Raw genomic sequence first — 25,333 nt, forward strand, 5'->3', positions numbered from 1 at the left:
TAACTTACACTTAGATGTTTACCTCAAATTCAGGGCAAAAGTTGAAAAGATAGAAAATACATTTATTAGATTTTTTTCCAGTAAATACATTTATTTGATTTATTTCAGTAAAAAAAATAAAAGAAACAGGATGCTGTTTAGTAAGAGCCTTACAACAAGAATCTCATTGGACTCAAAAGGAGAAAAGGATGCAAAAGTTGTCTATTTCTTTTCAAGTTTGCACTTTTGCTACAATTCTACTGGGCCAGGTTACTTGCACAAGATAAGCCCTTTTTAGGTCTGTCCACAGCACAATTAAACTCAAATATTTTAAGACTGAGACCACCATTTTAAGTACATTTTTTGTGAGAAGGTCATTGACTTCAATAGACTCTATTCCAAATGAGCATGGTGATAAGCATGTAAGCGCGCGCGTGTCTCTATCTGGGAATCCCATATATATATGATGGCATATCAGTTGTATGCCTCCCTCTTTCAAGGTACTCTGATGTGTGACATGGACTATGGTGTGTCAGTACATATGTATGTATTCCCATGATCCCTCCATCCTTTTTTGATGTGGAAGAATCGTAGAAGTCAGGTGCATGTAGTATAAGAATGTTAGCTTGTATGCACAATGGAAGGGTGTTTACCTGGTGCCCCATTGTGCATATATGATTCATATGTGTCAACTGGCCTCTAATCGCTTTTGAGTGGATTGGGATTTAAGCCTCCAATCCTGAGCATTCTTGGAAATAAAATTTCATTGAATGCATTCGGACTAAATGTATTTAAGCCAGTTGGCCCATCAATTCTTAACTGGACTACGTGATTTATACATCAGGCTGTGTCTGTAACTGAAGTGCTGAGTAGGTTTTAGGTGAGTTTTAAAATGTTCTTACAAATTTCATTTTTCCCTTGCATTGTTTATCACCTTTTTGTGCTACTTTTTGCATCTTTTTTTGGTAGAAACTTTTGGTGTGTTTAAATGGAAGCTGAGGCTATTTGCTTTTTGGTTTGTTTTTGTTCATGCTGCTTGTCGCTAATGCTTTTATTGCTAGTGCGTTTATAGGCAGCACTGGCCTACAGTACATATGCTGCTTTTATTTTCCCTGCAGAAAGCAAAGCTGGAAGCAAAACTACATCAGACAACAGCAGCAGCTGCTGCAGCAGCATCAGCAGTTGGTCCTGTTCACAACTCTGTGCCTTCCAACTCAGTAGCAGCCCCAGGGTTCTTCATTCATCCGTCGGATGTCATCCCACCCACTCCTAAAACAACCCCCCTGTTTATGACTCCACCTCTAACACCACCTAATGAGGCAGTTTCTGCTGCTATCAATGCAGAGCTTGCACAGCTTTTTCCGGGCTCAGTCATTGATCCTCCACCAGTTAACCTTTCTGCACACAACAAAAATGCAAACAAGTCCAGAACGGTAACTAAAAAAAACAGCTTTCATGAAATTCCAATCTAATTCATGTTAATGACAGGAACTACTTTGACTGATTGCTAGTTTTCCTATTTATCTGAGTGTAGTCAGTATGTTTTGATAGGCATATTGTTAAAATTCCTTGATCTATCCCCAAATCTTTTAAACCTAAATTCCATATAAGAAAGCAAGTGCAAATAGATAGCTCATTAATGCTTTGAAACTTCCATTGGTATGCTAATAAACTAATCCGTATACAATGTAACTGATTTTTTCAATCTTGAGTTTCCAAAAGGCTGCCTCTTTTTACTTTTGCATGTGCAGTAACTAGTGACTAATATCCGATACAATGTGTGATATATTGGTTAATTTTTCCTTCTTTCAGAATCCACTCGGGACAGGCCTTGCTCTTGCAATATCTCATGCTTCACATTTTCTTCAGCCTCCACCTCATCAGTCCATCATTATAGAGCGAATGCATTCAGGTAAAATTGTAATATCTTTATTTTAACACCAATATGCTAATTTGTCCTTATAGCCTGTATAAAGACTGGGATCCAGAGCTACTTTAGGTATGGCTAAGGGCTTAGGCCTGCCCATTGGGATTCTGGACTCTTAGGTTTAAAAGTAGGTTGCTGGGCCCAGTCAAACATTTTACATTCCCCTCAGTTTCAAAAGCAGTTTGCCATATAGCCTGGATATCTTCTGTTCCAAAAAGAGAAGCCCAAAGATCCCTTGGAGATGTGGAACTAGTTGTATAGTTCTTTCGATATTAGCCAGTGTTTTTTGTTTGGGCTAAGCACCTGAAGAGGTTTGTGAATTAAGCAGAGGTAAAATAGTATAAGAAATGAAACAGGACATCCATGAACTATCATGTTGGCATCCTTCGAACCTACTTTTAAATAGTGTTTCCTGTTTTTACATGGTAATTCAACTTAGACAGTTCTTCAAATCATGATTTGGAGAACTGGGAGCAAGTTGTGGATCATGTCCCCCCCACCCCATTTCATCTCAGTTTGTTGTTTAGCACTAACTGTAGTTTTCCATGGTGTCCAACTTGGCACACTGTGGTTAATGGTTATCCTCCAAACCAGGATCAGAAACTCAATTAAAGCCATGGTTTCTGGTTTTAGTTTGGAGGGTAACCCTGGTTGGCTGATTTCGATGTCCTAAGAAGCTATGGATAGAGCTAAACAGAAGGGTGCAAGGGAAGAAGGGAGCATGTAAGCCTGAGCTTGTTCATAATCCTTCAAATCATAGTTGCAAGGATTGTCCTAATTACAGCAGTGATAGTTGCAGTGGAAGTAACTTCTCTAGTGAAGTAAAAAATCTGGTAACTTCAGAAGAGCATTGGTCTTGCATTTTTGTTTTGGGGTTGTGTGTTGATCATGACTGCCCTTCTGATACTGGCCCCATGAGTTCATTTTATTTATTAGTAGTTCATGAAGCCTAACTCTTTTTTTTTTTTTTAGGTGCAAGGAGGTTTGTGACCTTGGACTTTGGCAGACCCATATTATTGACAGATGTGCTGATTCCAACTTGTGGTGATCTGGCTTCCTTGTCAATTGATATTTGGACACTTGGTGAAGAAGTTGATGGAAGAAGGCTAGTGGTTGCTACGGATATTAGCACTCATTCTCTCATTCTACATGATTTAATACCACCACCCGTTTGCAGGTTCATGAAGGTAAAAATCCTTTCAATAACAAATGCTGTATCTTCTAATAAGTTGGATTTGCTAAATGTTCTTGAGATTAGATATTTTTCCATTGTTGTATGTTCCTCATATTTTAAAATAATAATGAAATGGCATTAAAGGCTATCCTGTCTTTTCAGATCACTGTCATTGGTCGTTATGGAAGTACAAATGCTAGAGCCAAAATTCCTTTAGGATTTTACTATGGCCATACATATATCTTGCCACTGGAAAGTGAGCTGAAGATTATGCATGATCCTCTACGAGGGGAAGTCGAATCTGCAAACCAGCCAGAAATTGATCAACACTTAGCCATGATGGTTGCATTGCAGGAAGACATACAGTGCAGGTAAGGTGACGTATTGGAAATCTACTGTCCAGGATTAATTTTAACACTATACTAATTTTAACACTAATTTTAACACAGCAGTATAATAGAAAGCTTTTGAATGTTACCAAATCCCTCCTCTTTACTCTGCTTAAAACACTGAAGGCTGAGTGTGTTTCTGTTAGCTTGTTTCTGTTAGCTCTTAGGTGGGATGTGTTCCTTAATTTAAGTGAAAGTGTGTCATTTTTTCCTTCACTCTCACAGGTATAACCTAGCCTGCCATAGACTTGAAACACTTCTGCAAAGCATTGACCTTCCTCCATTGAACAGTGCTAACAATGCTCAGTATTTTTTACGGAAGCCAGATAAAGCAGTAGAGGAAGACAGTCGAGTATTTTCTGCTTATCAAGACTGCATTCAGCTACAGCTTCAGCTCAATTTGGCTCATCATGCTGTACAGAGGCTTAAAGTAGCTCTAGGTGCAAGCAGGAAGATTCTCAAGGAACAAAGTGATCCCAAAGAGCTGATTCAGATGTCCTCCACAGAGCAGTTACGCACAATTATCCGATACCTGTTGGATACTTTACTTAGCTTGCTTCACTCTTCCAATGGTTAGTAGCTTGATTATTTTTATTGACAAATCTGGAGTAATATGTTTGCTTCCTATTTCAGTGCCAGTGCTGGAAATGTACACTACTTTTAGTGTCATTAGTGCTCTAGGAGCTGTGCAGAATACTGCCGTACTTCGATTGCACAGAAGACTTGCATTCCAAGTTAAATGAATGAGACAAAAGTAAAAAGTGGTTAGGACTTCATAAAGGAGTAGAGGAGAGAATTGACTGCTAGGAAGCTGAAGGACCAATTAAGGCTTAATCTGGACATTTCAGCAGCTGTATATTTTAGTTTGCAAGTGTCAATGGAACTGCAGGAATGGCTCACCTGTGGGTTTGGAGTGCCACTTTTTGTCCTGGGTCTTGTGTACCCACAAAAACAACTTCTCTTTGCTGGGTTCTCTAAGTTACCACCAGCTTCTTTAGGTGGTTTCTAGTGTCTACCCCCTCCCACCATATCTCTCACGCTCTCTCACACACATGCATGCACACGCATGTGCATGCATACGTAAAATGCCACCAGTAATTGTACTAAAATCAAAGTAAAATAAGAGGAAGAAATCCTAGGAAGGTGGTTAGGGTTAGCCTCAGTTTCTAGGGGCTGAAGCAAGGCCCAGCCAGTGATCACAGAGAGGTGACATGGGAGTATTTTCTGCCTGGAAACTAGCCATCATTCAGTATGCTAAAAAGATTTCCCAGATACAATCCTTTATAAGATTAAAGCATCTAGATCTGCTGAGTTTATGACTTCAAAGAGTGGGTGGGCCATTAAGATAACAGAAAGGGTAACTCCTTGATTTGGAGAGGTCCATTTCAATTTGACAAGCATTTTTTCCTCAAATATTTTATTGAGTTCCATATAAAAATTGATATAATACATATTGTTCCGCTATAAACAAATAAACCAATAACATCAACACAAAACTATCACTGGGTACATTACATTTCTAGAATTGAATTATTCTTCAATTTTATTTCAGGATTCCAAGTTTATGCAAAAATTAGATAACTTCTTCCCTCTATTTGTAATTCATTATTAATCATATTTGTTCATTTATACCAAGACATCATTCCAACAAGATCCATGCAATTATGGGAGTTCTATATTGTTTGAATTATTTGTAAAATATATGAAAGCTGCCCAGTTCAGCTATCCTTAGTTCAGACCTTTGTTTCCTAACTTGACTTGTTAATTTCTCCATTGGAGCAACAGATCATAACTTATTCCTCCATATTGGCATTGGGTTTGCTATTTCCTTTCTCCAAGAGGATGCTATAGTTAGTCCTGCCACTACCCATATAAATGTCAACAACTCCTTGTGTCCCAATTTTTTATTTGCTCCATCAAATTTGACAAGCACCTACAGAGTTCTATTTCTGTGATATACACCAGGACCTATGTGCTTATAGCAGCCTACTTTTATGAGGCAATTTGGCTTTATAGAGGACTTGTGATACCAACAACAAAAAATGGATTGCACAAGGGATCCCTGTCACAGCAAGGTACTTCAGAGTCCATCAGCTTGTTCATATCGCCATGGTATTTAGAGTGCCTTGCGACTAAGAATATGCAGTATTGAGGGGTTTGACGGGGAGATGGGCTAAATTTAGTTGAGAGCCAGGGCCCTCACTACCTCTTAACCTGATTACCAAGAGACAGCTCAGCTGCATGGAGAACTGGCAGTAGCACAGAAGTCTGTCAAAGCAAGCTCATCTCCTTTGGTGTGGGTGTCTGACTAATCCCCTGCTGCCAATGGAAGGAAGTCCAAATACCTTCCGACTATGCAAAGAACAGCAAAGTGGTATTTTAAATTTCCTCCTCCTGGCAACTGGGGCAACAGGTGAGTGAGCAAGCGAGTTATCAAATTTCTTTAGGGTGGCCCATTACTAATGCCCAAGTAGGTGCACTTTCTACTCAAACCCTACTGTACTTGTTCGTAGGAATGGCTGGTAAGTAGCTGTTTGTATTTACCTAAAGTATCCATAAGATACTATCGCCATGAGGCGATAGAATTTACCCCATTACTGGGAACATAACATTGTGGAACATGTTTGGCATTTTCTTTGTATGTGTATAAGTGTAGTAACATCTCTACTGCAGATAGAGTACTATTTTCCAAGTACTAGCTTAGAAACTTGATCAGAATCTAATCTTAACAACTAATAGTGATGGGTTTTAATCTTCTTTCTACACACACTCTGTATGAAATCCAAGATTCTCCATCTTTGTCACCTTCCAGTAGTCTAGATACTGGGTACTTTCTCCATCCAACAGGAGGCATGTATTTTGAAGGAATACTCTGCTGGAGTCTGGACTAGGAGGCATCTTCCTCATCATCCTGCTTCTATTGTAGGCAGTTTCAGGATTCAGTGTCTTGCCTGTTGCTTGGCTTTAGGCTAGGGTTTATTTGTAGGCAAGATTAAGAAGGAAGATCAAAGAAAATATGTCTTCAGCACTGAGCCTTGCTGGGTTAAGTGAATGCAGTTTGCAGAACTATTCACAGCCATCAGGAGGTTATTTTTTAATGACATGTTAAATGCAAAACCATCTTCTGCATTTTTCACAAGAAGAGGTTTGTGCTGTGGCTTGATCTTCCTTTCCTTTTGCTCCTAAGGTTAGTATCCTTTTTTATATGGAACAGAACCCATCCTTCCAAGTTCCTTCCCCAGGCCTAAGCCCTCTAGAGAAAAGGCTTGGCTAGTCAGATTTTATGGACTCTCCTATCCACAGGATATGCCCCTTCTAGCATTCTTCTCTGTTTATGACATATGGGACAAAAAAAGTGGGTAAGAAAGTATCTATAACCTTCCTAGCTAAGTGGCTAATGGCATATTTCTCAGAGACCTACAAAGATTCTGCCAAGTCATCACTAGGGGGAATCTTTGTTCATTCCCTTAGAGGAGCAGCTACCTCCTGGACTATTTAGTAGTCCCATGCTGTAAGTGAAGAATTGTAGAGGGTGGGCACCTGGTTCTGCTTTTACACTTTGACTGAACATTACAGGATCAATGTTTATGCATCAGCAGAAACGGTGTTTGGCTCAAGGATGCTTCCAAGTGAGCTGAAGCCCTGAGTTCAAGCTGTTTTCTCCATTCCTGTGCGTTTGGAGGTACTGCCGTTTTTATGCCCCAGTTTCTGGATCACTGCAAAGGAACAAATAGGGAGAACCTGCTTGCCTAGGAATTCTTTTGTACTTATTTTTTTGGAAGCATTGCTTTGGGTCATTCTGTTTAGGATACCCTTGTTCCCAGTATGTGTTAGGGGTAATTAGGCTCTGGTGAATTAGTGCCTTGTCAGTAATAACTAGTTCTAGGAAGAGAATTGGAGTTGTGTTGTAGTTGGGTGTTTTCAAAATATCTGCCAGTTGGTGGGTGGAGAAAGCAGCCAGTGTCTGAACCACTGTCTGTCAGAAGGAGATTCCCCATTTGGTGTGAGGAGGCATCAGGACAGGTTATGTGCCCCCACACACAACTGCCCAGGAAGGCTGGGATCATGTGTCCAAAATCTTTACCTTGGTCTTGCTGTGACAGGCTCCTCCCTCCAAGTTCATTTCCTGCCTTTGCCCAGGACAAAACTAGTTAATCTCTTCTTCACCTCATAGCCTTTAGGCCATAACTTTCTAATTCACAGGTAAGTTCTCAATTTATCTACCTTTGTGATTTAATTACCTGAATAAGAAGCTTCCATGAGGGAAGTTTTCTTTGCAGATATTTGTGTACTTTTACACAGCAAAGCAAAAACCAACAACTCAATGATGTTGATGCATTTTGAGCAGAGACATGCTTGTCTGTATTCAATTCTAGAAGCAGCCTTCAGCTTAAGTTTTTCTTGTGTGCATAGAATAATTTATTTTAACTTAAAAATTTTATTTCTTCAAAGGGCATTCTGTTCCTGTGGTTCTGCAAAGTACGTTTCATGCTCAAGCTTGTGAAGAATTATTCAAGCACTTGTGTATCAGTGGGACCCCTAAGATACGCTTGCATACAGGCCTTCTACTTGTTCAGCTATGTGGAGGCGAAAGATGGTGGGGACAGTTTCTTTCAAATGTTCTGCAGGAATTGTACAATTCAGAGCAACTGCTCATTTTCCCACAGGACAGGTACTTTTACTATGCATCTCCTTTACTGTTTCAGTTAAGCTTCATTTGGAATGATTATCCATTTACCCCTAGAACTTAGGAGGAATATGCAAAGAACTTGTAGTATTCTAGAATCTTCCAGTCTAGTTGTCATTGTCATCAGGGTTAATACCACCTCCCAGCTGATATAAGCATATTCATTTCAGAATATATATCTGTATGTTGATTTATTTGGTCTAGGATGTTTTCTTCATCTTGTTAGTGGCTCTAAAAATTCATGCAACACCAAATAGTGGCAATATGATTTGGTTCTTTACTCCTGAGGAACTAGAACAGGAAGAAATGGCTCGTTTGAGTTCTTGAGTTCAGTTGTCTTTTTCTTTTTAATTCAGCGAAGTAACTTTGTCAATTGGGGTATTGCTGCCTTGCTCATGCAGTTAGAATTACACCTAACAGTCTTTTTAAAAACTTGTCTTTATAATTAGGGTCTTCATGTTGCTTTCTTGCATTGGCCAAAGATCACTCAGTAACACTGGTGTCTTAGAAAGTTTGCTGAATCTCTTGGATAACCTGTTGTCCCCTCTTCAGCCTCAGCTCCCTGCCCACAGGTGCACAGAAGGTAATGTAGTAGATTTCTGTAGCTGTGATAAAATTGATGTCCTTACTAAATATGCCATTTAAAGACTAGATCTGATTGCTGCTCTAATTATTTTTGCAGAGCAGGTGAAAATCTAATCTATGTAAAGGACTGTGCTTTGCCAGGAGTGAGGGGTGGGGTGGGATGGGGTGGGGTGGGGTGGGGTGGGATGGGGTGGGGTGGGGTGGGGTGAAGAGATGATCTTAACCACTAGCTGGTTAATTTTTTATATTATATTTAGGTATTTTTGTAATGCCATTCAGGGCCAAAGGAGTACACAATTAAAAGCATAAAAACAATTTAAAATACAAAGAGTAGCCATCAGACATAATATGTAGATAGAATAGCAGCAGTTAAAATTATCTCGCGGCCATAGGATTGTTCGGTTTCTGGGAACTGACCTCGAAGCCTGTGCTCTGTGCATTGCGGAGTGGGGCAAAAGGGGGTGTTCCCGGGGCCAGGAGTGCGGGGAGTGCGGAAGTGCCGGCTTCCTATGAGTCTCCCTCCCTGGTGCGCTCTGAAGCGCTGCAGCTAGACAGCTGAAATCATCCATCTAGCCGCGAATGCAGGGTGGCCAGAGCTCAGAGACAAAGATCCCCTCTGCACTCTGCCTGCCCTGCATTGGATAGGTGGTTGCCTCTGAGTTCAGAGGCTGCTGCCTATCCTGATAGGATTGCTCCCTAATTCAATTAAAAGCCAACTGGAGGGGCTTAAAGGTGACTTAAGCCTTGAATAAAAAAAAATATCCTGAGAGTGAAGTCCCTGGTTAAAATATCACCACAGCTATGAATTCATTAGGCAACCTTAGCTCTGCTTCTCTCTCAAAAAAAGGAAGGAAGAAAAAGGAAGAAGATTGGAATAGCCAAACCTTTACAGCTTCTTTAGAAACAACTGGTGTTCAAAATATCTTTAGATGACTTAGTAATATGTGATAGAGGTTTAAATCTAAATGATGCCTTTTTTATTTTTAATTGTACTTTGGTTTAGATAGCTTTTCAAGTGTACAATACTTTGGCTTGGATTCCGAGGCCTGTGCATACACACAAAGCTTTTTGGCATGTACACTGAGGGAGAGAAGCTGGCCAGCTCTTTCCTCCCTGCTCATGGCCTTATTGAATGTTGCTGTGGGAGGTCCCCTGAACTTTGGAGATGGCCTGGAGGGGGCGGGGTGAGCACAGGAGGCTGCAGGAGAAAGGGAGGCTGGGAAGCTCCTGAGTATCCACAGAACACTCTATGCAACCCTTTGAGTCCTGGCCCTAATGTGTCAGTATGGTTTTGGGGGATTAGAATGTGTTCCATAGCTGAACACAAACCTTTTCCATATATGTCAAGGGTTACAGTGGAGCTCTTGTGGCTTTAGCCACATTTTGTTTTGTTGGGCAGGTTGTAAAATTGTGAGCTGCATTAAGGAGGTTTTGTACCCTAAAAGGTGGCCTATTTCTTTTAAATACATAAAATAAAAGTGCATCAAGACATTCTGTCACCCGTTGCTTTGCTTTTGTTCACCACTAACTGTCCTTATTGAGGTTTTACATGGTTTCTAGGAGAAAGAGGGACCCCAGAGAGCATTTTCTTACTCTGGAAAAGATGTATATGAATTGTGCTCATATAATCTCAAGCCTTTCTTACTTCGATCTAAAACTGAAACACTTAATCAAATTGCCTTATTTTGAAGGTGTTCTGGACATTCCTATGATTAGCTGGGTTGTAATGCTGGTGTCTAGGCTCTTAGACTATGTGGCAACTGTGGAAGATGAAGCGGCTACATCTAAGAAGCCTTTGAATGGAAAAGAGAGAGAGAGATTCTTGACAGGTGCAGTATATAACAATTAAAATGGCAGAGCTTGCTTATTATCTGAGATCAGATACTTAAAATTTTCAGTTTGTAAAAGGCAAAGGCAGCATTCACACAGAATGATTCATATAGAATGATTCACATAGGCTTATCGTGAATGAGCTGTGGACTGGTGCACATAGCCCATTCATTTTTGCTTTGTCCTACCCACTAAACTAACCAGAAACTGAAAGCTTAGCATGTTGTACAAACTGGAAATCCTGACTTGTCATTCCAAAACCAGCTAAGATTTGTAGGAAGGAAGGAAAAGTCTGTACACGCCAGCACACAGCTTATTCTTGGTAAGAATTCCAGGATTCTCCAGCTTATGTGAACACAGTCCTTGTGTTGTAAATGTCTGCTTTTAGAGCAGGTCTGGAAGAAGAAACAGAAATAGTGAATACTTGCAGGGGAAATCCCCAAAGGGCATAAGGATGCACTCCCCACCAGCTTTCTCATCAGGCCGTCACTGTTCATAAGTAATGGTGACTGGACTATGACACAAGCAGCAGTTCCCTCCAGTGGGCATGCCACCTCCCATATGTAGAAATTGTGACCTCACTCCTTCCTAGGGCTGTGCATTCAGGTTACTTGTGCTTAAGATAGTTTTCCCACTGGAAATAATAGCTGTGTGCATTGTAGTGAGGATCAGCAGGTGAGAGTAAGAAAAGGACTCCATTGTGCACTGTGGAGATCCCTCCTGCATGCACACAGGGATTCTTTATGCCCTGGGTTTTTAGGTGCTTCTGATGGAGTACATTGCCAGCATGGATTAATTTTAATGTTTGTTTCAGGCTTTATGCAGATACATACTAGACCTCATACCCTTTAAGAACATGAGCATTTAAGATTATCCTTTGCAAGACGTGTAGTGGGTGTTTAGTTTGTGGGGAAAATGTTGATTTTCTGTCATGTTTAAAGTCAGTCTCTTTTCTCTTAGGCAATCAGTGGAGTTTCATTAACAATAATCTTCATACGCAAAGCCTCAATAGGTCATCAAAAGGCAACAGTAGCTTAGATAGATTGTATTCCAGAAAGATCAGAAAACAACTTGTTCATCACAAACAGGTAATTTCTAGTTCATAGCAACAATCTTAATTTTCTAAATTCCATGATCATGATTTTGAGGTGCAAATTCTTTTTTGCAAGAGAGCTTCGGCTATTGGGCGGTATAGAAATGAAATACATAAATAAATAAGTGAGGGAGCAAGTAGCCAGAGTGTATTAAGGCAAAGGGACAAGATGGAGGAAATTCCAGGTGCCTGGCTTTCCCACAGCAACCATGAACCTAACTGAAAGTTATACAAGTGTGGCAGATATTGACAATACAATAATTGCAGACAAGGGACCTGAGGAGATCCTATGCGTACCCTGAAGGATGGAGTAGCAAATTTCCACCATCTGAGTCAGAAGGAGAGCTGACATGAGTCTGAAACTTCGGTGGGAGGAACGTGGCAAAAATGTTGAGGAAACACTGATCTACATGTGGCAGTAATCTAACTATTGCCCTATCCAGTCATCTAAAAGATTTGGCTTTGAGGGCAGACATATGGCAAATATCAGCTGCTATTCACAGTCTGTGAAGGCTCACCAGTTTCTGCAACTTTAAAGCTGCTATTTAAACTGGTTTTACAATACAGCTCTGTTGGCAGCCTGTTAAAGTTTTATAAACATAAAAACTAAAAACTTTAACTTGACCATCATATGAAAGTGCATATCTATTTTGCATCTTATTGCTTACATTTTCATATACTTCTGTTAACATTTTCTTTTAGCAACTTAACTTATTAAAAGCAAAACAGAAGGCTTTGGTGGAACAGATGGAAAAAGAGAAAATACAAAGCAACAAAGGATCATCCTATAAACTTTTAGTAGAACAGGCAAAACTAAAACAGGCCACGTCAAAGGTATGATGTTCTGCAATTATACTTATTGTCTTGTGCAGAAATACCAGTTTCTGCAAATTCAAATATGTTCTGGGTTCATTTTTTTACAAAAATGATTTCATTATGCCTCTTAAGGCCTAATCTGCTAATTCCATCACCTAATGTATACCTGATTTTGGAAATGCTCCTCAGTTAATTCTAATATAGGCACCTGTTAGTTCCTCGTTGTAAAGAACTACCTTGGAGACTTATCTAGTGTGGTGTTGAATTATGATAAACAATCCACAGCACTGTTTATGAATCTGCTTATAGAATGCTGTGAAGATATGATATATAACAATGATGCATTGAAAGGATTTCAACAATTATCTTCCCTATCCCCTTTTTTGAGTCATCAGAAATAAGTTATGGCTGGAATTCAAACAAGTGCATTACTGGCTCTATGGGCCCAAAGGAATTTGGACTTTTATTTCTCAAACAACTATTCTGTCCCTTCTGAATCTGCATAGCAACTGCTTTTGAAACTGAAGGGGACTTTGAAAAGCAGTTTGTGATATGGCGTAGAAGTATGCTGTTGAAAGAAGAAAAGTTTACAATCTCACCAAACAGTCTTAAAGCCCTTGAGAGTGCCTGAAGTAGCTCTTGGATTCCAGCTTCAGTATTAGTTTTTCCATTTAGGTAATATTAAGAAATCTTGCGTCTTTAGGAATTCTGTAAATTTAGTGACTATCTCCTTTCCTGTTGTGTTAATTTAGATTTAAGGTAACCAATGAGCCATAAATAGGTGGCTTAATTTTAAATTAATGCAGTTTTCCCTAATATGCATATCTGCCCCCTTCCCCCTAAAGTTTTACTTAGAATATATGAAAAGTTAGATATTATCGCTTTATTGGTTCTCTTAGACAAACTGGATAGCTCAGTTAAAGGTTTGTCTAAAGAATGGTGCAGCGCATGCAAGTTAGAGACAATGGTTTCAACTTTCACTATGCATTATGTATTCTTCAGATCTAGGGTGTAATTTATTTTTCTGATTCTTTATATCTTGAAGATCTTTTGAAGGATTCTCTTTTTGCTGATTACTAATCTTCTTGTGGTTGGGAAGTTTATTTTGAGAAATTGGTAGAGACATTCAAATTTTATATTTGAGGGGAAACTCTCCAGGATTACTCTTATAATGCTAGGGAGCCCCTCGATATCTGGAAGAGTTGCATTCCCTATTTTTAAACATATTATGGAACATGTAGGTTGGCAGCTATCAGAGATTGGTTCAACCCTATGGAGCAAGAACAAGATGAAGCACAAAAGTGGATACCTATCTCAACAATATATAGCTCCAGCTCACTTATAACAATAGCAAATTGTGGGTTAATTAATTAATCCATGATTCGCTGTGGTGTGTGCTGCCACCATTTTGAATATGCAACCTCGGAGGTTGCTTTGTGATGTCCGAACCTAGACACTATGGGTTAAACAACCTACAGTTAATTTACAATTAGACTGTCCTAGACTGTTTCACTATTTTTAAATAAGACATGCTATTCATGTGTTAATCATAAAACACGGCCATGTTAGGACACCAACTAACCTAGAAGCTCTTTGGCATGTTCCAGCTAGCAAAGGATTATTTAGTAAATTCTATACAATCCTCAACATTAGAATTGATAGTCTGGTGTCCTATCAGAAAAAATGGGAAAGATTTGGGTTGGCAGGTATCAAGTAAAATGTTCCAATGGATGGGCACTAGAGTAGATAAGAAACTGATAGCAATGAATTTGAAACAAAACTACGTTAAGGCACAAATGAATACCTCACCCAGTACAGGTTGATTTATAATCTGAAAAAAGACAATTGGTGCAAGGAACCACACACAATTATATTAATATTTTATGTTTATGTAGGAAAATTAGGAAGTTCTGGTATTTTAGTCTTAACGTCCAGAACACATTTGGGAATATGAGATCCCAGAGCATCCTTTTCAAGTTCTTTTGAACTATTAAAATTGATGGATAGAGAATACAGATGTAAAAATGGCTATGAGCTTGTTGATAGATGCTGGAATCACAATCAAATCTCACTGGAAAAAAATATGTTAACTCACCAGTGTCGAATTGCCACATCTCATATTCTATAAAACCAAACATGTCTAAATCAGAATAACTATGTGCAGGCATAAGAAAATTGGTTTGTGGAAAAATGTTCAGTAGATTTTTCCTTTTGGAATGATGTTTGAAAATAAAATTAGATATTCATGGTTTATGATTATTTACAATCCTATGCATGTCTACTTAGAAGTAAGCCCCATTGAATTCAATGGGTCGTATTCCTCGGGGGGGGGGGGTGTATGATTGCAGCCTTGGAGACTTCTCTAATATAATTAAAAGCTATATTTTCTTCTTTATTTTTGACTGAAGGATTATGATAGTGGTATTAGAAATATTTTTAGTTTTAGGTATTTATTATTTGTATGTGTAATTGTTATATATTGTCCATTTGAGTGCGTATACTTAAAAGTGGGTGCTTGGGACAGAATAGGGATTCTGTTGTTGTACTGCCCACCATTCTTTAGACAAACCCACTCCGCTGCTTAACAGTCTCCCTTCCTGAGCTAGCTGGGGTGATGTTGGCAGCGGCGATGGAGTCCCCTCGGTTTGTTCTGCTGGGAGACTTCAATATCCATGGTGAGGCTGCCCTGTCGGGAATGGCTCAGGACTTTATGTCCTCCATGACGACCATGGGTCTGCCCCAGTGATTTCTGGCCCCACTCATACAGCAGGTCACACTCTAGACCTAGTTTTCTATGCTGGGCAGGATGACGGTGATGAAACTTTCTGTTGTTCCGTTGTCATGGACAGTTCACTACGTGGTGGGGCTGAGACTCACAAGAACTCAGTGCCTCTGCAGGGGTGGGGACTGATTAAGTTGGTCCACCCCAGGAGGCTGATGGATCCGGATGGTTTCCTGACGGCTCTTGGGGATTTTCCTGTTGCCTTGGCAGGCGATTCTGTCGAAGCCCTGGCTGATCTCTGGAATAGGGAAATGGCTAGGGCAGCAGACACAATCGCTCCTGAGCGTCCCCTCTCACGGAGTGAAGCCAAACCAGCACCCTTGTTCTCTAGGGAACTGGCGGCGATGAAGCGAATGAGATGGAGACTAGAGAGACATTGGCAGAAAACTTGGAACGAGTCTGATCAAACACGAGCTAGAGCTTATCTGAAAGCCTATTCCGTGGCAGTGAGGGCATCAAAGAAGTCTTTCTTTTCTGCCACCGTTGCATCTGCAGGGAGCCGGCCAGTGGAGCTCTTTCGAGTGGCCAGGGGCCTTCTACATCCTGGCCCATGTGATGAAAATTCTGACCACTGAACAGCCCGCTGTGAACAATTTGTCCAGCACTTTGCTGATAAAATCGCTTGGATCTGTTCTGACTTGGATGCTGTAGTTGATGCAGATCCCGTGGATGTCACTTTGGCTCCTGCTTGTTCAGTGTTGATGGATTCTTTTCAATTTGTTCAGCCCAAGGATGTGGACAGGATCCTTGGAGTGATGAGAGCCACCACATGTATGCTGGATCCTTGCCCCTCCTGGCTTATTAAAGAAGCCAGAGGAGGACTGGCTGAGTGAACAATGGGAGTGGTTAATACCTCTCTGGAACAAGGCATTGTTCCATTATGCTTAAAAGAGGCAGTTGTGAGACCTATGTTGAAGAAGCCTTCCCTGAATCCCACCGTACGAGATAACTATCGTCCAGTCTCTGAACGTACCATTTTTGGGCAAGGTATTGGAGCGTATGGTGGCCTCCCAGCTCCAGGGGTTCCTGGATGAAACGGATTATCTTGATCCATTTCAATCTGGTTTCAGTCCTGTGTGTGGGACAGAGACAGCCTTGGTCGCCTTGGTGGATGACCTATGCTGGGAAATGGACAGAGGGAGTGTGTCCCTGTTAGTTCTGCTGGACCGCTTAGCGGTGTTCAATACCATCGACCATGGTATTCTTCTGGGATGCCTCACTGGGATGGGACTTGGAGGTACTGTTTTACAGTGGCTCCATTCCTTCCTAGGGGGGCGAACTCAGAAGGTGGTGTTGGGGGATGCCTGTTCAACTCCATGGCCATTGGCTTGTGGGATCCTTCAGGGTTCTGTTCTGTCCCCCATGCTATGTAATATCTACATGAAACCGCTGGGAGAGGTTGTCCAGAGTTTTGGAGTTCAGTGCCACCAATGTGCTTATGACACTCAGCTCTACTACTCCTTCCACCAGATTCCAAGGGAGCTGTTTCTGTCCTTAACCAGTGTTTGGCATCAGTAATGGACTGGATGAGGGGGAACAGATTGAATCTTAATCCAGACAAGACAGAGGTGCTCCTGGTCAGTCAAAAGGCAGATCAGGGAATAGGGATTCAGCCTGCGTTGGATGGGGTTGCACTCCCCCTGAAGACTCAGGTTCGCAGTTTGGGGGTGCTCCTGGATTCAGCCCTAAGCCTGGATGCTCAGGTTTCAGTGGTGGCCAGGAGTGCTTTTGTACAGTAAAAACTAGTATGCCAACTGCACCTGTTCCTGGAGATGTCTGATCTGGCCACGGTGACACATGCCTTAGTTACATCCTGTTTGGATTACTGCAACGCGCTCTTATGTGGAGCTGCCTATGAAGAGTGTTCGGAAACGGCAGTTGGTCCAAAGAGCTGCTGCCAGACTGTTGACTGGGGCTGGCTACAGGGGGCATACAACTCCCTTGTTAAAAGAGCTTCACTGGCTTCCAGTCTGTTTCTGGGCACAATTCAAAGTGCTGGCTATGACCTGTAAAGCCCTATACGGTTCTGGTTCAGGTTATCTGAAAGACTGTGTCCTCCTTTATGAACTTGCCCGTGTCCTGAGATGTTCTGGGGAGGCCCTTCTTTCAGTCCCACCACTGTCACAGGCACGTTTGGTGGGAACCTGGCAGAGGGCCTTCTCAGTGGCTGCCCCACAGCTGTGGAACGCCTTTCTCAGGGAGGCTAGGATGGCTCTCTCCTTGATGTGTTTCCAGAGGCAGGCTAAAACATTCTTGTTCCAGCAGGCCTTTGGGACATAGCTGGAACCTGGGGGTAAGATGCTAAAACGCTATTTTAAAATGCTGTTTTAATGTTTTAATATAATTTTAATTGTATTGTTTAATTCTATTTTAACTTTTGTATATTTTCATATGTTTTAATAGTATACGTTTTAATGTTTGTAAGCCGCCTTGTGTCTCAGTATTGGGGAAAAGGCGGGGTATAAATAAATACAACAACAACAATAATATAACTTTTCTTGTTAATATATTAGTTGAATAATTACAAACCTGTTCTGTCGCTTGACTTATGCAGCACTTTAAGGATCTAATTCGTTTACGTCGGACTGCAGAGTGGCCCCGTTCTACATTAGACACAGAAGTATCAACGACAAAAGAAACTCCAGAAATTGAACCCCTTCCATTTACGTTGGCACATGAACGCTGTATTTCAGTAGTGCAGAAGTTGGCACTCTTTCTGTTATCAATGGATTTTACTTGTCATGCAGATCTGCTGCTGTTTGTTTGTAAGGTACATCATATATTACATGATTATCCAGTGGAGGTAGGAAAAGATCAGGGTATCGAATCCTGAGGCCTGCATTTTAACATGCCAGGTTGGATTAGCAATTGTCATGAAATTCCTTTCCAGTATTTACCTTGTGTTTTCTGATCAAGCCAAAGGACCTAAATGAGAACTAGTGTGGTGTAGTGGATGTGTGTTGGAAGACTGGGTTCTGGTTGCCATTTGGCCATGAAGCTCAATGGGTGACCGTAGGGCAGTCACCATCTCTCATCCTAAACTATGGTGCAGGGGTACTGTGGGGATAAAATTAGGTAACCTAAGGAGTGCTGCCTTGAGCTCCTCAGAGGAAGAGCAGAATACAAATAAAATGATGTGGTCTGATAAATTAAGACTTAAAGAATTAAGTTTGGTGTCCTTGTCCTAAAGGCTTTGTTGCTGTGGAATTACATAATGTTCCAAATAAAAACCCATGATTTAAAATAATTTTCTGCTTACATTTCATACGTGAGAAGGAAGATATCTGGGAGGCATAAATACTTTCCACACACTCATCAAATACATCAAGTCATTGCTCTTTGTCCTAACTTCTGACTATATCATCCTGCCCTAACCTGGTGCCATCCAGATGTGTTGGACTTTAACTCCCATAATCCCCAACTGGCTTACACCTAATGGTGGGTTTTGCCTTAGCAGAGGAAGCTGCAATGGGAGAAGAGGCAGGGGTTAGCACAACCCCGTAAGCACTCTGTCCCCTCCAAAAACTGCTCCTGATGGTTGGGGATCCTCTGGAACAGAATGGGACGTGGCACAGAGTGTTGCAGCTGTACACCAATTCTGATGTGTAAATATTTGCTATCATGAAGCCATTGCGTAGGTTTCCACACATCTGAGAATTCCTGTACGCCAACATGCCTTCGTTTGAGGCTTAACCCCTAGTTGCTTTTGTAGAAGTGTTATATGCTGTATGGTTTTAAACAAAGTTTTGCAGGGAGAATTATGCATTTAGCTTTTCATTTCTGAAATTCCATTCCAGGTTCTTGCTAGAATTGCCAATGCCACAAGGCCTACAATCCATTTGTGTGAAATTGTGAATGAAGCTCAGCTGGAAAGGCTACTGTTGCTTCTAGTTGGGACAGACTTTAACAGAGGTGATATCTCTTGGGGAGGTGCATGGGCTCAATATTCTCTGACGTGTATGCTGCAGGATATTCTAGCAGGTTTGTTAAAACTGGTATTTATCTAAGCAAAATGCTAGCTGTACTTAACCGTGGGAAGCAGAGAAGGGAAAACTGGGCGTGAGCATACTAAGGTGGGGAGAAAACTTCATTGACTAGCCAGCTTCCAATAATTTGGTATTTAAGAGGGTATTATTATTATTATTATTATTAACGTTTCTATATCACCCCATAGTCAAAGCTCTCTGGCCAGTTTACAAAGATTAAAAACATTAAAAATACAATATACAGAGGTTAAAATCCATTTACATAAAAACACATGAACAGAAAATATACACAGAGACAACGTATTACGTGTTTAATTCTCTGGATTCCTAGTTACCTTCTGTACAACATGCTTAATTGCCTGGGGCTTGCAGCCTGCAGGGTAGGGAGCCTCATGTTGTAGTTTCCAGCTGCTTGAGTAAAATGCAACCAGCCTGTCTCCTGGATAAAGCAATAGCAGGGCAGGTGGGGTGAGACAGTGTTGAGGCCATCACCAGGGGTCACATCCTTCTTGCAACGCAGGGGTGAATTTGGAAAATGGCCAGACTTTACCTCGTTGGTCCAGATGTGTGATACCACTGGGCTTTCTTCCCTCCACCCAGTGGGATCTGATCTTGGAGTTATTTAGCCTAGACATAAGTCACTGATATACTTACTGCTTACTAATGTTCTATTTTTAGACGTCCATATGTTTTGTTGAAAATTTTCTAAAGAAATTGTATTGGACACATGAATTTAGCAAATGTAACTTAAGATTTTTTAATGGCCCCTTTTCTTTTCTTTTTTAAGGGCTAAACTGTCTATGCTGAAATACCATCAAACAGCCTTAATTTAAAATATGGGATCGAATGTTGTAAGCATTCTGACAATTTACACCAGTCCTGTCTCTGTCCATTTTGATCAATTGCCTTTCCTGTAATCTTCAGGAGAACTGTTGGCTCCAATTGCTGCTGAAGCCATGGAGGAAGCTGCGATGGGCGAAGAGGCAGGGGCTTCAGCTGCAGACTCTGATGATGCGCTTCAGCAGTCTGCAGTTCAGTTAGTGGAAACTATTGATGAACCTTTGACACATGACATCACAGGTAAATACAGTTACTTTACAGGCTAGAACTATAATTTTTCCAAACTTGTTTAATGTTTGTCATCTTACTTCAGTAAATGTACCTCCATTTCAGCAATTGCTTTAAAAATATTAAAGGCATTGGCTCCGATCCTAAGATAACTTAAGGAAGTTTCCATCCCTTCCTCCGCCCTGTAACCACCTATGATCCCCAGAAAGGCTGTCGGGGGTGGTGGTGTCTGAACAAAGTGGGATGGTTTAGAGAGGTGGAAGAAGGGTAGAATCACCCAAGTTGATTTGCAATAGTTTCCCCAACCTGAGCACCCCCATGTAGTTTCCCACATTGTTAAAGAGTGGCTGTCCTGACTCTGGAGAGGTTTTGGGGGGTGCAGGTGACTGCAGGAGGAGGGAGAGGGCTGGAAACCTTCCTTCCGTGAACTTAAGTTGACTTACCTTACTGAGCTATTGTATGCACTTGCTCTCACCTTTTTCTCTGGGTGGGGTGTAATTTCCTGTGACTTAATTGACAAAGCTCCTTTTACAGATAGAAATCGGCCTAGACATTTATGTATTTCAAGGCAGTGCCTGATGTGGGCTCTGCGTGTTGGAAAGCTTGCAGCATTTTAAAATCTAGTGCAAAAGATGTTTTACTATTCTGCTTCTCACACATAGTATTAAACATTTAAGATCCAGTCTGTGGCAGGTTCAGTGGCCATGCCAGATCTGTAGGGCATAGCCTTTTACTCTCCCCACCCCTTCCTTTTCAGTCAGGGAAGCTCATCTTTCTTGACTGAAAAGGGACCAGAGAATATGGAGGCAGATAGAGATTTCCCATTCCCTGTAACAGCCTGATACACTGAGTACCTATGTGTGCAAACTGATGGGGGACGGGACAGGGGGGAATCAGGGCATGTTTATGCCTTATAGAAATCCTTCTGTGAGGTGGTGTTCTGCCCACACAAACTGGATTGGTCCCTGTGTTGCACACCTTTAAAACAGCCTTGTACCCAGCTTTTGCTAGTCCTGTCTATTATGAACCTTTACAGTACTTGGCAGTGTTAAGCTGTTTGAATCACCTAAAGGTACTCCACCTCTGTCATCTTTGGAAAAAGATAAAGACATTGATCTAGAGTTACTACAAGACCTGATGGAAGTTGATATTGATCCTTTAGATATTGATTTGGAAAAAGATCCTCTCGCAGCAAAAGTCTTCAAGGTATGGAACACTCTTGTTTTTTTAAACTAGCTTCTAACTGTAACACAGCGTACAACGTTTTCCAGAGTTACGTTATCTCTGTCTTGTTCACATGATATAGAATGCCATACTTTAGATATAGAAATCTTGAGTCAAATGTTCACTTATCAGTCACATTTTTGTTCTAAACTTAACACTGTAGAAACATTTTGTAAATAGAACAGATAAATTGATATATGGAACATTTCTCATGAGGTACTGTAGACATCCATTTTTCTTGATATGCCCACCTATTTTGACAGATGCTAAGACTGATCAAATACAAGAGTATGGAGTTAATTCATACAGCTTCATCATTTTTTATTTTTATCTGGTTAACAGGATAGAAATTGCAGTGGTGCAGTGCAGATGTAACATTCGTGATTCCTAACCGTGGTTAGCAGTTGTAACATTCGTGATTCCTAACTATGGTTAGGAGTTTTATGGCATGTTTTCCCACCCTCTCCTCTTTTCTCCCACATGGATGCCCTCCTGTCTTCCCTGAGATTTGCTTTAACCATCATGTAGTATGTTCTCTGAATTGGCACCAGACTATGATTAAGGCCAGAATCTCCCATAACCAGAGTTTTGCAAACCCACTTCAAATCGTTGAGGTCAATCCTGGTTGACATTATTCATTCAGATCTTTTTATGTTAGTTGCCCCATAACCGCAGGTCTTTTCGTGACAAACAATTGAAATATTTTAAGAACAATGCAATACAATACAGAAATGCAATAAATCAAAAACCAGAAAATTCATCACGCAGAGGGAAGATCGGGGCGTTTGACTTGTCTTCATTCTGATCAAATGATCATGTAAACAGTAGCTTGGCTATTTCCTTGATTTGGTGATATTCACAGTTTGATAGACACAGTGGGCTGGTTCGCATGACATGAGGGTGGTTAATAACCCTCGCATGTGCCGGTTGCATGCTGCCAGATTTATTTAATTACCCTTGCTGAGTGAGGCTTGTTGTGATGTCTGAACCTGGCTAGGGTGGGTTGCGAGGTTGATGAATAAACCACCCAACAACCTGGGTTCTGGGTAGTTTGTCCACCACCCCAACCATCTGCCCTCACTGAGTTTGGACAACAAGACAAACCAGTGAGGGTAATTAGGTGAATCAGGCGACACACAACCGGCACGCACGGTGGGTGGTTAATAAACCACCATGGCTTATTAACCACCCCTGTGCTGTGCAGATCTGGTCACTGACTTTGGAGTGGCCAAATAAGTTAACAAGGGCGTATGGCAAAAGTGCTGCAGATTTCCTTGTGGATGTCAGGATGTGTTATGTCAGGATGACAGTTCTAAAGAGACAGCCTCTGAATCTTGTTGGTATACACATAACTTAGAAAAGAAGAAAAATAATTCTACTTAATCTTCCACCTAGTCATACATTTTGTCAGGACTCCTTCTGTCCCTTTCTGCAGCCTTTGTTAATCTGTCTTTACTCAAACTCTTACTTTCTGTCATAAACCATAACCTGTTTACATCATCAGACTGCTGCTGAAAGATGGGCAAATCTTTGTTGCAGTTGACTAGGTACCAAATTTCCTTCAGTATGTGCCAAACTAAAAGTTTCCCTCACATTTACTATGCCATATTTGGAAGCTTTGCGGTGATGAAGTAAATCAGGGCTAAGTTCCAAGCTGGGTGCACACACAAGCAGTTGCATGTCAGTTTTATCCTGTGATCTACTGCATGGGTTGACTCAACCCATATCCTAGTGGGTCAGTATAGTTGTGGGAACTGGAACTTAATTGGAAAACTATTTAGAAAACACTCCTCTTTATTTGCTTCTCTGCAGTGCCTAGCAAAACAAAATGACCTGGTTCACATGACACAACAGCCCACTATGGCTTAATTACTCATGGGAACTGTCGTGTCATGCTGGGTGCCCATTTTTGCATGATGCCTATGGGCACCTGGCTTGTTGTGTTGTGCAAACCCAGGCGGCAGGGATTGTTTGAGGATTAGACAACCCTCAAATAACCCTAAAACAAGCCCCGGTTTATTTGAGGGTTGTCTAACCCTCAAACAACCCCTGGTGCCTGGGTTTGCATGACAAAGCAAGCCAGACACCCGCAGACGCCATGCAGAAATGGTGCCCTTGGGTACTCGGCACAATGCAACAGTTCCCACAGCCTACAGTGGGCTGTCATGTCGTGTGAACCAGGCCATTGTCATTACAATTTATTGTAACTTCTAAAGTACAATTTATAATTTATTTAATGTAGCAATGGAAGAAGTGGAGAAAAAACTTTTATGGAAAAAGCTTTTATGTGGAGACTCTCAGACAAATAAATACTTACTCCATTTTTTTCATTTGATAAAGCCTATAAGCAGCACCTGGTATGACTATTGGGGTGCTGACTATGGTACATACAATTACAATCCTTACATTGGAGGTGTTGGAATCTCTGTGGCAAAACCACCAGTTACGACAGAGAAGAATGGATCACAAACTGTGAGCGTATCAGTCTCTCAAGGTAAATAGTAGCTGTATTCCTACCTTGTGGTCCTTTTTGTTTTGGCTTGCTTGAGGAATTACTGGTGGCTTTGGTAATGTGACAGTCTTGTTATGGTTATTGAAGTAGGCATTTGTCCTCTGGCACTGAAAAACAATTGAGACTTGTATAAATGCATGTTCTGGTATTAGATTTCAGCCTCTCTTTTTAACTCCCAGTAGTTGCTTTAGGCACATCCATGTAATTGTGCAAACTGTTTTTGAAATTTGCCTTGAGTGTCAAAACCGGTGTGGCTTATGTGTGGGGTGGAGATGGTAATTCAGGAAACTCAAGTCCAATGTCCTGCTGGATGAGTGGAGCTGGTAACTGGATTATCTGGATTATGGCCAACATTGTTGTATTCAGTAAAAAGGCCTGTTAAATTGGTGTTTGACCGGAAAATGATTGTCTTTGAACTGAATCCTACTGCTGAAATGAACAGCTGTAGACTGAGGGCACAGTATGTTATCTGACTTGGCTTACTTACCTCACTGCCTGCTCTCATATCTGTTTCAATCCATTATGTATTCCAACATTTTTCCTGTCTGTCTCATAGTAATGGACTGCCTTGCCCATATATAGCAACAAAATGCAGTCAATACCCTAAGTCTGGGCTCTTTTATAATGATGTATTACAGATTGTATAAAATATTTACTGTTCTATTTCACATATTTGTTGTAACTTACACATTGACTTCATGCTGCTTTCCAAAGCTTTAGATGCCCGTTTGGAAGTTGGACTTGAACAACAAGCAGAGCTGATGCTGAAAATGATGTCTACTCTAGAAGCGGATTCCATTCTACAGGCATTGACCAACACTTCTCCTACATGTAATTTTTCACAGTTAAACCTAAACATCTCTAAATGCTAGGCTAATCTTTTCCTCGCTAACCAAGATACTGTAAAGGTCACTTACCTCATAACTAGATCATATACATAGTATATGAATTGCATATAATGGTTGAGCAAGCATGCTTGAGCCTCCCAGTCTCCTATCCCATTTTGCCTGTCCCATTTGGCAAGGATGTATAACAGGGCTTTCTCCATGGTATGCTCAGGTTGTAGAACTCCCTGTCCCAGGAGATGCAATTACCTTTTTGTCACCTCCTTGAGATGTTTTTCTTTTAGTAGGCATTCAATTTATGTCATTACTTTGTAGAGTGCTTTTTTATTTATTTAAAAATAAATGCATGCAGGCACACAAATAGAACAGAAATCAAAACAGATGTTTACCACCTGAAGAATTCAATTTCACAGCAGTGTTTTTAAGAAAACAAAGC

At 41.0% G+C, this 25,333-nt stretch overlaps 1 protein-coding gene and 1 pseudogene across 10 annotated transcripts in view; both read left to right on the forward strand.

The window, feature by feature from the left end:
* BIRC6 (baculoviral IAP repeat containing 6) overlaps positions 1–25,333 on the forward strand; it is a 188,197-nt gene that overhangs the window by 52,472 nt on the left and 110,392 nt on the right. For 5 of the 10 annotated variants that reach the window (XM_084828376.1, XM_084828377.1, XM_084828382.1 and 2 more), the window contains exons 25-40: positions 1,098–1,412; positions 1,792–1,891; positions 2,879–3,093; positions 3,243–3,451; positions 3,695–4,041; positions 7,922–8,141; positions 8,606–8,739; positions 10,433–10,570; positions 11,532–11,659; positions 12,367–12,498; positions 17,817–18,032; positions 19,060–19,243; positions 20,173–20,328; positions 21,353–21,522; positions 23,881–24,034; positions 24,767–24,883. In XM_084828376.1, coding sequence (XP_084684502.1) covers positions 1,098–1,412; positions 1,792–1,891; positions 2,879–3,093; positions 3,243–3,451; positions 3,695–4,041; positions 7,922–8,141; positions 8,606–8,739; positions 10,433–10,570; positions 11,532–11,659; positions 12,367–12,498; positions 17,817–18,032; positions 19,060–19,243; positions 20,173–20,328; positions 21,353–21,522; positions 23,881–24,034; positions 24,767–24,883 — 2,935 coding nt within the window. The remainder of the gene's footprint in view (positions 1–1,097; positions 1,413–1,791; positions 1,892–2,878; positions 3,094–3,242; positions 3,452–3,694; positions 4,042–7,921; positions 8,142–8,605; positions 8,740–10,432; positions 10,571–11,531; positions 11,660–12,366; positions 12,499–17,816; positions 18,033–19,059; positions 19,244–20,172; positions 20,329–21,352; positions 21,523–23,880; positions 24,035–24,766; positions 24,884–25,333) is intronic. The other 5 variants (XM_084828379.1, XM_084828380.1, XM_084828383.1 and 2 more) reach the window with 3 other exon arrangements.
* LOC146359908 (uncharacterized) lies at positions 15,177–16,871 on the forward strand (annotated as a pseudogene).

This window comes from Heloderma suspectum, chromosome 1 (genome assembly GCF_057233095.1).
Source record: "Heloderma suspectum isolate Gila_16-S chromosome 1, 16-S_ref, whole genome shotgun sequence".
NCBI classification, from domain to species: Eukaryota; Metazoa; Chordata; class Lepidosauria; order Squamata; family Helodermatidae; genus Heloderma; species Heloderma suspectum.